The sequence below is a fragment of the Schistocerca nitens genome, chromosome 1 (genome assembly GCF_023898315.1).
Source record: "Schistocerca nitens isolate TAMUIC-IGC-003100 chromosome 1, iqSchNite1.1, whole genome shotgun sequence".
Classification (NCBI taxonomy): domain Eukaryota; kingdom Metazoa; phylum Arthropoda; class Insecta; order Orthoptera; family Acrididae; genus Schistocerca; species Schistocerca nitens.
In genome coordinates, this window is record NC_064614.1 from 93,970,932 (window position 1) to 93,984,403 (window position 13,472).

Here is a 13,472-nt window from a genome sequence, read left to right on the forward strand (position 1 = left end):
AAGATCCTTGCATCTGTGTGTACCTGAACTCTTCTTCTGGAGAACTGTGAGAGATCCGCCCTTTTCTGATACTCGGCTTTCACCCTATTTAGCTGTCCTGCTAAACGGAAATTTTGGTATGCCCATAAATCATACCTGATCTTCTAGTTTAGCAATTAACTAGAAAAATTATTTAATATGATCAACATCTTTAACAGATAAGTACTGGAAGCAGTGGATTCTGAAGCTTACTAAATTGTCCCCACAAAGGAGTGAACATGTTTGCACCTACACCTTCTCCAACATCTAAGTATTCCTGCCCTTTGCCTTTCTGTCATTTGAGAAGGGAAAGGAACCTCCATACCAAAATAATTTCCTGCCGTAACACCTGAATATCTGGCAAATATTTAGCCTACTTATAAACAATCTGAATGTCACTCGGATGGTTGACAATGTGACCTACCAGAGCATGAAGATGTAGGAGTTGTGTGTGGGAAGGAGAGCAATCTTCCAGAAGGTCGACATCCTCTTCAACTATATCAGGATAGGTGAATGAGGTAATCACCTCCCCGACTGTGTTCGCTGTAACGTGGATCGGCCTATCTAACAGACCCCACAAATGCTGACTCAATTCAGCCACACCATCTTTGTCTGCTTTGCCTTGGATGCATAACTCATATTAGAGCAGATCCTTCCTCAAATATTTCAATCCCAACACAGCTCTAAAAATCATGGTAAGGTAGATGCAAACACACAGTATAATTAGAAATGTTCTGTAAGTTTTACCCTCAATCACTAAATTAACTTAACTGTTCCATACCAAGGAATAGAGTCTTTCCAGAGTAACCATGCTCTGCTACCACTTGAAACTGCTCTCTATTAAGATTTTACATCAATTGAGGAAGGTGGGAAACAGCATCACCTCAGTGGAAAGCTATTGAACACTCACTCACTCAAGATCTTTGACTTATTAACATAAACTTTATTACATTAAAAGCTTTAACTCCTTCGTACTCAGATGATATACACTGATAGAACTTCAACTCCTTCCCTCTTTCCTGATGAGGCAACAGTTTGTTGCGAAAGCTTGAATTTTGTGTGTATGTTTGTGTTCGTTTGTGTGTCTGTCGACCTGCCAGCACTTTCATTTGGTAAGTCACATCATCTTTGTTTTTAGATATATTTTTCCTACGTGGAATGTTTCCCTCTAAAAAAAAGTTGCATGGAGCGAGATTCGATCCGGCGACCTTCGAAATACAAACCCGAGCGCTTACCGCTGCGCCACGACGCTGTGAAAAATTCTTCATCGTAGAGAGTATTTCACCGCAACGGTTTCTTTTAACTGTCGATTTTCTGGACAACGGCTGAGAAGTGCATCTTGGTGCTTTGCCACATTACACCTCTGGCCATGAGCTTTTATTATGCTCAGTATGAGTCGAATCTGAATTTCACAATTGGCGGCCTCCCCTTGTAAGTAAGGACAAAGCAGTAAAATACCCTGAAAATTTGTGTATCATCATACCAGTACATACAGCTCAATTAAACATTACAGGATCAGAGCCAGAATTTGTACTATTCTATTGGCGAGTCAAGAGTGGACAAACCAGCAGCATGCCACTGGCAATTACAAAACAATCCCATGCTAGTATGGAGAACTGGTGCACTGAGTGTAATCACAGAGTGTAAGACGAGATTAGCACCATCAATTAAAGCTCTGAAAAGCTCGCAAGGACATGAACTCAAAATCCAGCAACTACAGTGAAGGCACTATATAACAGGTCTAATGAGCCACAATGCAAGCAGAGTCTCCCAAAGTTCAAAGTTCCAGCTCACTGTAGAAACAGTCATCCGAAACTGCTACTGAACATCTCACACCTCACAGGATGTCTACACACTGCTTCTCATCAAAACAAGGCATCTGATTCCAGCCTGTGGTGTTCGCTCACTCCTTTTGTCAGCACCAGTTTCCCCATGGCTTCCACACACAGAGTTACTGCCAGCACCACAGTCTTCCACAACACCACACAGCCTGCTCACCGAAATTCACTGTTTCTGGATGTAATCTGATTCTACACCAGCCAACCCTTTACAGCAATCTCTTGCTCTTATGCGGGTAATCTGTGACCTATATGCTTTACCTGCCAGTTTCAGCCCCACCAGACTTCTCTCCTTCTGCAAATTCTGCAGTTCCTGTCCCTTATGTTTCCTTGCATGATACCATCTGCCAAGACAGCTTTAACCTCAAAATGCTATCCTAGCTTCTCTTAAACTACTTCAACAGTGGTGTTTCCATTCCTGTTCCTCTCCAGCTCCCTAGTCAGCCACATTGTCAACCATCTCTCCTCTCCTACAAACCAAGCATAGCCAATCTTCTTCTTAACAACCCCCCCCCCCCCCCCCAGCCTTCACCACTGTCTCCCACAGCATTGGTAATTCAGTAATTCATGATCATACGAAGCAGCCACAAATGTACAGTGTCCTCAACTTCTCATCTAAGGCCCTCTTCCTTCCTGAATTATCTGTATTATCCAAAGGTCTCGCTCTAAGCCCTAAAAGTGAATTTAATCATGCTGCTTTGCCTATGGATCAACTTTCCTTCACATGTAATGTCTACAGGAAATATCACTTTGCAATCAAATCTCAAAACCTTTCCAAAAGCAAACCTGATATTAAACCCTTCCGGACACAGTTCTGAGCACAATCCCAGATTGATCCACCCCTTACAAGCCTTTCAAGAATTACTAACACCCAGCATTGCTTTACAACCCATCTCAGGTCGCTGCAACACGATCCTAACCTGTCCTCTGCAAAACTTCAGGCTCTTCACTCCCTGCAAACTGAGGACTCCACCATTATCCTCCCAGCAGACAATGTATTTACCACTGTGTTACTTTACAGATGGGAGTATGTAAGTGAGGGTCTAGACCAGCTTTCTGACACGTCTACATACAGCAGGTGCCATGAAGATCCCAGCCCTGTGATACAAACTGACCTAAAGAACTTCCTTGACCCCTCACAAGAACTAAAACCACAATCCATAGCATTTCTTACCCCACCCAAACCATGCATTCCCACTTTTTACCTTCTTCCTAGGATCCACAAACTGCCCCGACTATCCTATTGTTATTGGCTTCAAAATACCCACTGAACGTATGACTGCCTTGTTGATCAACACCCGCAGCCTACAGTACAAAGACTTCCCTCCTACATTAAAGATCCCAACCATTTCCCAAATCATCTGAAATCTGGGTGTGTACCACTCCCATTACATACATTTATTATCACCATTGGTGCCACTTCCCTCTACACCATTATTCCCCATTTACACAGTCAGTCTGCTGCTGACCATTACCTCAACCAACGTCCACCTGATTCCAACCCTATGACATCCTTCCTGCATACTTTAATAACTTTATACTTAAGAACAATGCTTTATCTTTGAGAGGCAGACATACAAACAAATCAGGGGAATGTCTGTGGGAACCAGGATGGCTCTGACTTTTTTGGGGGGGGGATGCTTGAATGTGGCTTTCCTGAGATCCTTTAGTTTTGAGCCTCTGGTTTGGTTTAGGTACACTAATGATATCTTTGCCATGTGGACTCATGGAGAGAGTGGCCTATTAAAATTTTTATAATCTCCTAAATACATTCCGTCAGTTAAATTTCACACGATCCCATTCCACTTTCCATGATGTTGACCTATCTTCACCAAGGGTCAGCTACACACACATCTGTTCGTATTAAACATACTAAAAGCAACAGTACTTACATTCTGACAGTTGCCATCCTTTCCATGTCAAACATTCCCTCCCATACAACCTTGGCATTCAAGACAAATGTGTTTGTTCACATCAGGGCCAGCTCCAGAAATTATCTCACCAAATGCAAAAATTCAAGGCCCCCCCCCCCCCTGCCACCCCAGGGCCCACTATTTGCACGTAGACATAGTCAACCTTTTTCACAATGTAATTCATCCATGATATCTTTTTCAGACAGATCACACATACTTATAAGCTTTTTTAATGTAAATCCATCTTTAAGACCAGAACCACCACTCAGTGGAACAGAAGTGAAACATATTTTGAGTTTTAACTCCAAATTAAATTATGTATCCCAATTAAGTTATATCACTCACAGACTACATAACTAATATTTATTTATTTATTTGTTTATTTACATGTCAAAATCCGTAGGACCAAATTGAGGAGCAAATCTCCAAGGTCTTGGAATGTGTCAGTAGATTAAATTACAACATAAAAGTAATAACAGATAAAAATAAAATGTTTATGAACCCGAGAAAAGTCAATCCATAAGTTTAAGTAAACGCAATCAACAATACAACAACAATCAGCTTAATTTTACAAGGAATTCCTCAACAGAATAGAAGGAGTGAGCCATGAGGAAACTCTTAAGTTTCGATTTGAAAGTGTATGGATTACTGATAAGATTTTTGAATTTGAGTGGTTATTGAAAATGGATCCAGCAGTAGACTGCACACCTTTATGCACAAGAGTTACCTTTCTGCACAAGAGTTAAGCAAGTCCAATCCAAATGCAGGTTGGATTTCTGCCAAGTATTAACTGAGTGGAACGTGCTTATTCTTGGGAATAAGCTAATATTGTTAACAAGAAATGACAGTAAGGAATATATATATATATATATATTGAGAGGCCAAAGTCAAAATACCCAGACTCGTGAACAGGGGTCGACAAGAGGTTTGTGAACTTACATCACTTACTGCCCGATCCACCCTTATCTGAACCAAAAATATCCTTTTAGAATGGGATGAGTTACCACAATATATAATATCATACAACATAAGCGAATGAAAATAAGCACAGTAGTCAAATTTTTGTGTTGAACAATCACTCACTTCAGATACCATTCGAATAGTAAAAATGGCTGCATGAAGTCTTTGAAAAAAATCCTGAATGTGGGCTTTCCACAACAGTTTACTATCTATCTGAACACCTAGAAATTTTAACTGTTCAGTTTCACTAATCATATGCCCATTCTGTGAAATTAAAACATAAGGTTTGGTCGATTTGTGTGTTCTAAACTGTAAAAACTGAGTCTTACTGTGATTTAGCGTCATTTTATTTTCTACAAGCCATGAATTGAGGTCACGAATTACACTATTTGAGACTGAGCCAATGTTGCACACAACATCCTCTACTACTAAGTTAGTGTCATCAGCAAACAGAAATATTTTAGAGTTACCCGTAATACTAGAGGGCACATCATTTACATAAATAAGGAACAAGAGTGGCCCTAACACTGATTCCTGGGGCAGCCTCCACTTGATCGTATCCACTAAAAAAAAATGGTTCAAATGGCTCTGAGCACTATGGGACTTAACATCTATGGTCATCAGTCCCCTAGAACTACTTAAACCTAACTAACCTAAGGACATCACACAACACCCAGTCATCACGAGGCAGAGAAAATCCCTCACCCCGCCGGGAATCGAACCCGGGAACCCGGGCGTGGGAAGCAAGAATGCTACCGTACGACCACGAGCTGCGGACTCGTATCCCATTCAGACCTCACATCACAGCCATTCTCAACATTGTGAATAAGACCTTTTGCTGTCTGTTGCTAAAATAAGAGGTGAATCAATTGTGAGCTACTACCCGAATTCCGTAATGGTCCAACTTCTGGAGCAATATTTTGTGATCAACACAATCAAACGCATTAGTTAAATAAAAAAATATGCCTAGCATTTGAAACCTTTTGTTTAACCCATCCAGTACCTCATAGAGAAAAGAGAGTACAGAATTTTCAGTTGTTAAATGACTTCTAAAGCTGAACTGAACATTTGATAGCAAATTATGTGATATAAAATGATCAATTATCCTTACATACACAGCCTTTTCAATAACTTTAGCAAACACTGATTGCATGGAAATAGATCCAAAATTGTCTACATTATCCCTTTCTCCCTTTTTATAATGTGGCTTTACTACCGAGTACTTTAATCATTCAGGAAACTGACCAGTCCTAAAGGAAAAATTACAAATATGGCTAAATACAAGGTTAACATGTGCAGCACAGTACTTTAATATTCTGCTAGGCACTCCATCATAACCATGAGAGACCTTAGTCTTCAGTGATTTAATTATTGACTCAATTTCCCCCTTGTCTTTATCACAAAGGAGTATTTCAGACATCAATCTCAGAAACGCATTTGCCAAGAAAGTTACATGATACCCTCTAGAAACCAAATTTTTATTTAATTCACCAGTAATGCTTAGAAAATGATTGTTAAATACTGTACTTATATCCGATTTATCAGTAACAGAAATATTTTTACTACGGACTGACTTTATATCGTTGACCTTGTGCTGATGACCAGACACTTCCTTCACAATTGACCATATGGTTTTAATTTTATCCTGTGAATTAACTATTCTATTTGCATACCACATACTCTTTGCTTTCCTAATAACATTTTTAAGCACCTTACAATACTGTTTGTAATGGGCTACTGCAGCTTGATTGTGACTACTGCTAACATTTTGATATAATTCCCGCTTTATTCTACATGATTTCCTTATCCCACTAGTCAGCCACCCGGGGTGCCTATTATTGCTAGTAACCCATTTAGAACGTTCTTATGGAAAGCAACTCTCAAAGAGCATGAGAAATGTGTTAAGTAAAGCATTATATTTATCATATATGTTATCGTCTCTGTAAACATCCTGCCACACTTGTTCCTTGATGTTGTTGTTGTTGTTGTGGTCTTCAGTCCTGAGACTGGTTTGATGCAGCTCTCCATGCTACTCTATCCTGTGCTAGCTTCTTCATCTCCCAGTACCTACTGCAACCTACATCCTTCTGAATCTGCTTAGTGTATTGATCTCTTGGTCTCCCTCTACGATTTTTACCCTCCACGCTGCCCTCCAATGCTAAATTTGTGATCCCTTGATGCCTCAAAACATGTCCTACCAACCGATCCCTTCTTTTAGTCAAGTTGTGCCACAAACTTCTCTTCTCCCCAATCCTATTCAATACCTCATCATTAGTTACGTGATCTACCCACCTTATCTTCAGCATTCTTCTGTAGCACCACATTTCGAAAGCTTCTATTCTCTTCTTGTCCAAACTAGTTATCGTCCATGTCTCACTTCCATACATGGCTACACTCCATACAAATACTTTCAGAAACGACTTCCTGACACCTAAATCTATACTCGATGTTAACAAATTTCTCTTCTTCAGAAACGCTTTCCTTGCCATTGCCAGTCTACATTTTATATCCTCTCTACTTCGACCATCATCGGTTATTTTACTCCCTAAATAGCAAAACTCCTTTACTACTTTAAGTGTCTCATTTCCTAATCTAATTCCCTCAGCATCACCCGACTTAATTTGACTACATTCCATTATCCTCGTTTTGCTTTTGTTGATGTTCATCTTATATCCTCCTTTCAAGACACTGTCCATTCCGTTCAACTGCTCTTCCAAGTCCTTTGCTGTCTCTGACAGAATTACAATGTCATCGGCGAACCTCAAAGATTTTACTTCTTCTCCATGAATTTTAATACCTACTCCGAATTTTTCTTTTGTTTCCTTTACTGCTTGCTCAATATACAGATTGAATAACATTGGGGAGAGGCTACAACCCTGTCTCACTCCTTTCCCAACCACTGCTTCCCTTTCATGCCCCTCGACTCTTATAACTGCCATCTGGTTTCTGTACAAATTGTAAATAGCCTTTCGCTCCCTGTATTTTACCCCTGCCACCTTCAGAATTTGAAAGAGAGTATTCCAGTCAACATTGTCAAAAGCTTTCTCTAAGTCTAAAAATGCTAGAAACGTAGGTTTGCCTTTTCTTAATCTTTCTTCCAAGATAAGTCGTAAGGTCAGTATTGCCTCACGTGTTCCAACATTTCTACGGAATCCAAACTGATCTTCCCCGAGGTCGGCTTCTACCAGTTTTTCCATTCGTCTGTAAAGAATTCGCGTTAGTATTTTGCAGCTGTGACTTATTAAACTGATAGTTCGGTAATTTTCACATCTGTCAACACCTGCTTTCTTTGGGATTGGAATTATTATATTCTTCTTGAAGTCTGAGGGTATTTCGCCTGTCTCATACATCGTGCTCACTAGATGGTAGAGTTTTGTCATGACTGGCTCTCCCGAGGCCATCAGTAGTTCTAGTGGAATGTTGTCTACTCCCGGGGCCTTGTTTCGACTCAGGTCTTTCAGTGCTCTGTCAAACTCTTCACGCAGTATCTTATCTCCCATTTCGTCTTCATCTACATCCTCTTCCATTTCCATAATATTGTCCTCGAGTACATCTCCCTTGTATAAACCCTCTATATACTCCTTCCACCTTTCTGCCTTCCCTTCTTTGCTTAGAACTGGGTTTCCATCTGAGCTCATGATATTCATACAAGTGGTTCTCTTCTCTCCAAAGGTCTCTTTAATTTTCCTGTAGGCAGTATCTATCTTACCCCTAGTGAGACAAGTCTCTACATCCTTACATTTGTCCTCTAGACATCCCTGCTTAGCCATTTTGCACTTCCTGTCGATTTCATTTTTGAGACGTTTGTATTCCTTTTTGCCTGCTTCATTTACTGCATTTTTATATTTTCTCCTTTCATCAATTAAATTCAGTATTTCTTCTGTTACCCAAGGATTTCTATTAGCCCTCGTCTTTTTACCTACTTGATCGTCTGCTGCCTTCACCACTTCATCCCTCAGAGCTACCCATTCTTCTTCTACTGTATTTCTTTCCCCCATTCCTGTCAATTGTCCCCTTATGCTCTCCCTGAAACTCTCTACAACCTCTGGTTCTTTCAGTTTATCCAGGTCCCATCTCCTTAAATTCCCACCTTTTTGCAGTTTCTTCAGTTTCAATCTGCAGTTCATAACCAATAGATTGTGGTCAGAATCCACATCTGCCCCTGGAAATGTCTTACAATTTAAAACCTGGTTCCTAAATCTCTGTCTTACCATTATATAATCTATCTGAAACCTGTCAGTATCTCCTGGCTTCTTCCATGTATACAGCCTCCTTTCATGATTCTTGAACCAAGTGTTAGCTATGATTAAGTTATGCTCTGTGCAAAATTCTACAAGGCGGCTTCCTCTTTCATTCCTTCCCCCCAATCCATATTCACCTACTATGTTTCCTTCTCTCCCTTTTCCTACTGACGAATTCCAGTCACCCATGACTATTAAATTTTCGTCTCCTTTCACTACCTGAATAATTTCTTTTATCTCGTCATACATTTCATCAATTTCTTCATCATCTGCAGAGCTAGTTGGCATATAAACTTGTACTACTGTAGTAGGCATGGGCTTTGTGTCTATCTTGGCCACAATAATGCGTTCACTATGCTGTTTGTAGTAGCTAACCCGCACTCCTATTTTTTTATTCATTATTAAACCTACTCCTGCATTACCCCTATTTGATTTTGTATTTATAACCCTGTAATCACCTGACCAAAAGTCTTGTTCCTCCTGCCACCGAACTTCACTAATTCCCACTATATCTAACTTTAACCTATCCATTTCTCTTTTCAAATTTTCTAACCTACTTGCCCGATTAAGTGATCTGACATTCCACGCTCCGATCCGTAGAATGCCAGTTTTCTTTCTCCTGATAACGACGTCCTCTTGAGTAGTCCCCGCCCGGAGATCCGAATGGGGGACTATTTTACCTCCGGAATATTTTACCCAAGAGGACGCCATCATCATTTAATCATACAGTAGAGCTGCATGTCCTCGGGAAAAATTACGGCTGTAGTTTCCCCTTGCTTTCAGCCGTTCGCAGTACCAGCACAGCAAGGCCGTTTTGGTTAATGTTACAAGGCCAGATCAGTCAATCATCCAGACTGTTGCCCCTGCAACTACTGAAAAGGCTGCTGCCCCTCTTCAGGAACCACATGTTTGTCTGGCCTCTCAACAGATACCCCTCCGTTGTGGTTGCACCTACGGTACGGCCATCTGTATCGCTGAGGCACACAAGCCTCCCCACCAACGGCAAGGTCCATGGTTCATGGGGGGTGTTCCTTGATAAGGTTTAAAAAAACTCACTATTGCTGTTGGATTAACTTTCCAACACCATTTGTAATTAAATGTGAAATTTGTTTGAGTACAAAAGCCTTTTAGTGTTAAAATTTGTGCATCATGATCTGAAAGGCCATTCACCCTTTTACTAACAGACTGCCCTTCTAGTAATGAAGAATGAATAAAAATATTGTCTATGGCTGTGCTACTGTTCCCCTGCACTCTAGTTGGAAAAAATACAGTCTGCATCAGATGATATGAATTTAGAAGATCTACCAACATCCTTTTTCTAGCACCTTCATATACAAAATTTATATTGAAGTCACCGCATATAACTAATTTCTGGTACTTCCTATAAAGTGAATCAAGAAGCCTCTCTAGCTTGAGCAGAAATGCTCTGAAGTCAGAGTTAGGGGGCCTAAAAACAACAACAACAACTGGAAGTTTAGTTTCACTAAAGTTAATTGCCCCTGCACAACATTCAAATATGTGTTCAGTGCAGTGCCGTGATACGTCTATGGACTCAAATGGCATACTGTTTTGTTTTTTACGTACATAGCCACTCCCACACCCCGCAAGGAACTTCTTCAAAAACAGCCACGTGATCTGTATCCTGTTCATTTTCTCTCATTATCTGACCAAGGATTATTGTGCGCTGCAAGACCTGCAGCAACCAGCACAGCTGAGTGCTTCATTGTTGGGGTCATGTTGTCGCTTCTGCTGTACAAAGTGGAAGGTCATAGGACAGAGACTGAGTGACTTTCCTATAAATACTTGGTGTGTCTGTAGTGAATAAAGCAAAAATGTCTATGGACGAATATCGAGAGGCATGTTTTTCAACAAGCCACGACCATGATTTACGGCCCAAAACAAATAGTTTTGAAAGCACTTTCTTTTACAGTAGTGAACAGTAACAGTTATATACTAAATAAAGTTGCTGGAGTACAAACAATGTGAAATACAACAAAACTTGATAAACAGTTCACAACAAAACTTGGTAAACAGTTCACACAGTGCTGTTTAGTAGCTTCAGCTCCAAATTAAGGTTTGCCAGGTTTCTTTTTTTTCTGTATGATCTTAATATTGATCTCTACTATGGCTTCAACATTGAGAAAGAAAGGAGATTAGGGAAAACTTAAAGAAAGTTACAAACAAAGCACGAAAATAATAATAATAATAATAATAATAATAATAATAATAATAACTCCCGTGTGGAGTTGATAGTCTCCTATCGGGCGCCTCCCCAGGTGGCGGATAGGGGAATGCTCTCCAGATATGGAGGGTACCGGGGAAATAAAATACCCGTGGTGGACCAAAACTATAAACCGAAATCCACTAACGTCTGCCTGGTATCCAGCGGTTAGGGGTCAGCGTCTGTTCGCCTAGATGGTGCAGCTGCAGCAACCTTCTTGATCTCAACAATCGAGTCGTATTCCTCGTGATCTTTCCTCGGAAGGACCACCACCAAGTTAGTTTTCAACTTGAAAACCAAATATGATGATAACACAAGGAGTGAATCCACTACCCCAGGCACCAGTCGCAAGGCTGGCTTTACCTGGTCATCGGATTCCGGAGGACCAGGAGCATCATGTTACACCTAAGGTTGAGAACCAGATGACATCCAAATTATTACACACAAAACAAAGACACTTCATCGGTACACTTAATAGTAATACTCTTTTCAAACTGGGCAAGATCAAAAAACTTACAGACGTGCTGCAAAAATTCCAGATCAAAATCCTTGCAATCCAGGAAACATGATTTACGGATGAAAACCATTTTGATACTGACAACTACAGGATCTACAAAGGAAAACCAGCAGTTAAAACTAATGAGAAAGGACTCAAACAGTTTGGCACAGCATTTGCAGTCCACAAATCTATCAGTGACTCTGTCATTGACTTCCAGTCTGCCTCAGAACGTATATCAACGCTCTCCGTCAAATCGGCCAACAAAGCATATACCTTGATCAACGCACACACACCCACAAATAACTATAACAAGAAGAACCGCCAGAAAGTGGATGACTTCTGGAATGACCTTGAAGAGACGACAAACAAAATTGTCAAACACCATGTAATAATCTTGTTAGGCGACTTTAACGCACAATTAGGTAAAGAGAAAAAATACAGGAAAATCACCGGAATTCATACAGCTCACAAGAGAACTAACAAGAATGGGGAAAGATTGATAAGCCTTTGCGAAAATTTCGGCCTCGTAATTATGTCAACACAATTCAAAAAACCCAACAAGAAACTGTATACTTGGAAGTTGCCCAACACAATGTTGGGTGAATTCCAGATAGACCATGTGGCCATCTCCAAGAGTAACACAGCAGAAATTCTGAATGTGAAAATGAGAAGAGGATTTTTGACTCAGACCACCATCTTCTACAGATAAAGACCAGATTACAACCCAATAGAAAGAAGCAAAAACTAAACAAAGTGCTGAGACCAGACCCCGAATACATAAAACTCAACAAGGAAAACATCTTAAAGGAAATTAGTCAGACAAACACCACAAACTGGACAGAACTTGTGGACGTCCTCAAATCCACAATGAAATTGGGTCAACCCCCAAGAAGGAGAAAACACAGGTGGTGGAATATAATATGTGACCAAGCAATAGAAGAAAGGACCAATGCCTGGAAAAACTTCAATAGTCACAAAACATCAGAAAAATGGCAACAATTTCTAGTAATCCGAAAACAAACATCGAAAACTATTCGGAGGGAAAAAAGAAATTATGACAAATGGCGACTAGATGAGATAGAACAAGACTTTAAGAAGAACAACACCAGGAATTTTTATAAGATGTTTAAAGAACATATTGCAGGATACCAGCCACCCAATCTTTGCTTCAAGAAACCGGATGGTTCACTAGAAACTAACACGAAGAATAACTGCCAAATCCTCGCAGACTATTTCAACAAACTTCTCAACTATGAAAGACCTACAGAGGACATTCACTATGAGACGTCTACACCAAATCCTGACGCTAAACCGCCAACCATCAACGAAATAGTAGAAATTATCAAGACACTGAAAAACAATAGAGCCCCAGGAGAAGATGGAATTATTGCAGAACTATGGAAATTAAATGATGAAAGATTAACAGGAAAAATTCACAAAATCATATTAAACATTTGGGAAACAGAACAGATCCCATCTGAATGGAAATGCGCACTCATCCATCCACTCCACAAAAAAGGGGACAAAACTGAACCAAATAATTACAGGGGTATCTCACTCGTACCGGTCACATATAAAATCCTATCAAAAGTTCTCATGAATAGATTAGAAGAACAAGCTGACCCACAAATAGGAGAATACCAGGCTGGTTTTCGCAAGGGATGATCATGCATAGAGTAGATCTGGAATCTGAAAATGATTCTCCAGATGAGAAACACCCAAAACACAGTGGTTACTTTTGTAGATTTTAAAAAGGCCTACGACTCAATAGACAGAGTAGTG

The 13,472-nt window shown here is 40.2% G+C and overlaps 1 protein-coding gene across 9 annotated transcripts in view; it reads right to left on the bottom strand.

Moving 5' to 3' along the window:
• Positions 1 to 13,472, bottom strand: part of LOC126241561 (uncharacterized) — a 296,723-nt gene that overhangs the window by 131,636 nt on the left and 151,615 nt on the right. The window contains exon 9 of one of the 9 annotated variants that reach the window (XM_049948021.1): positions 11,726 to 11,801. The exons of the other annotated variants lie outside the window; for them this stretch is intronic. Coding sequence (XP_049803978.1) covers positions 11,762 to 11,801 — 40 coding nt within the window. The 3' untranslated portion in view covers positions 11,726 to 11,761. Of the gene's footprint in view, positions 1 to 11,725; positions 11,802 to 13,472 lie in introns of those variants that run through there. 9 annotated transcript variants of the gene reach the window in all.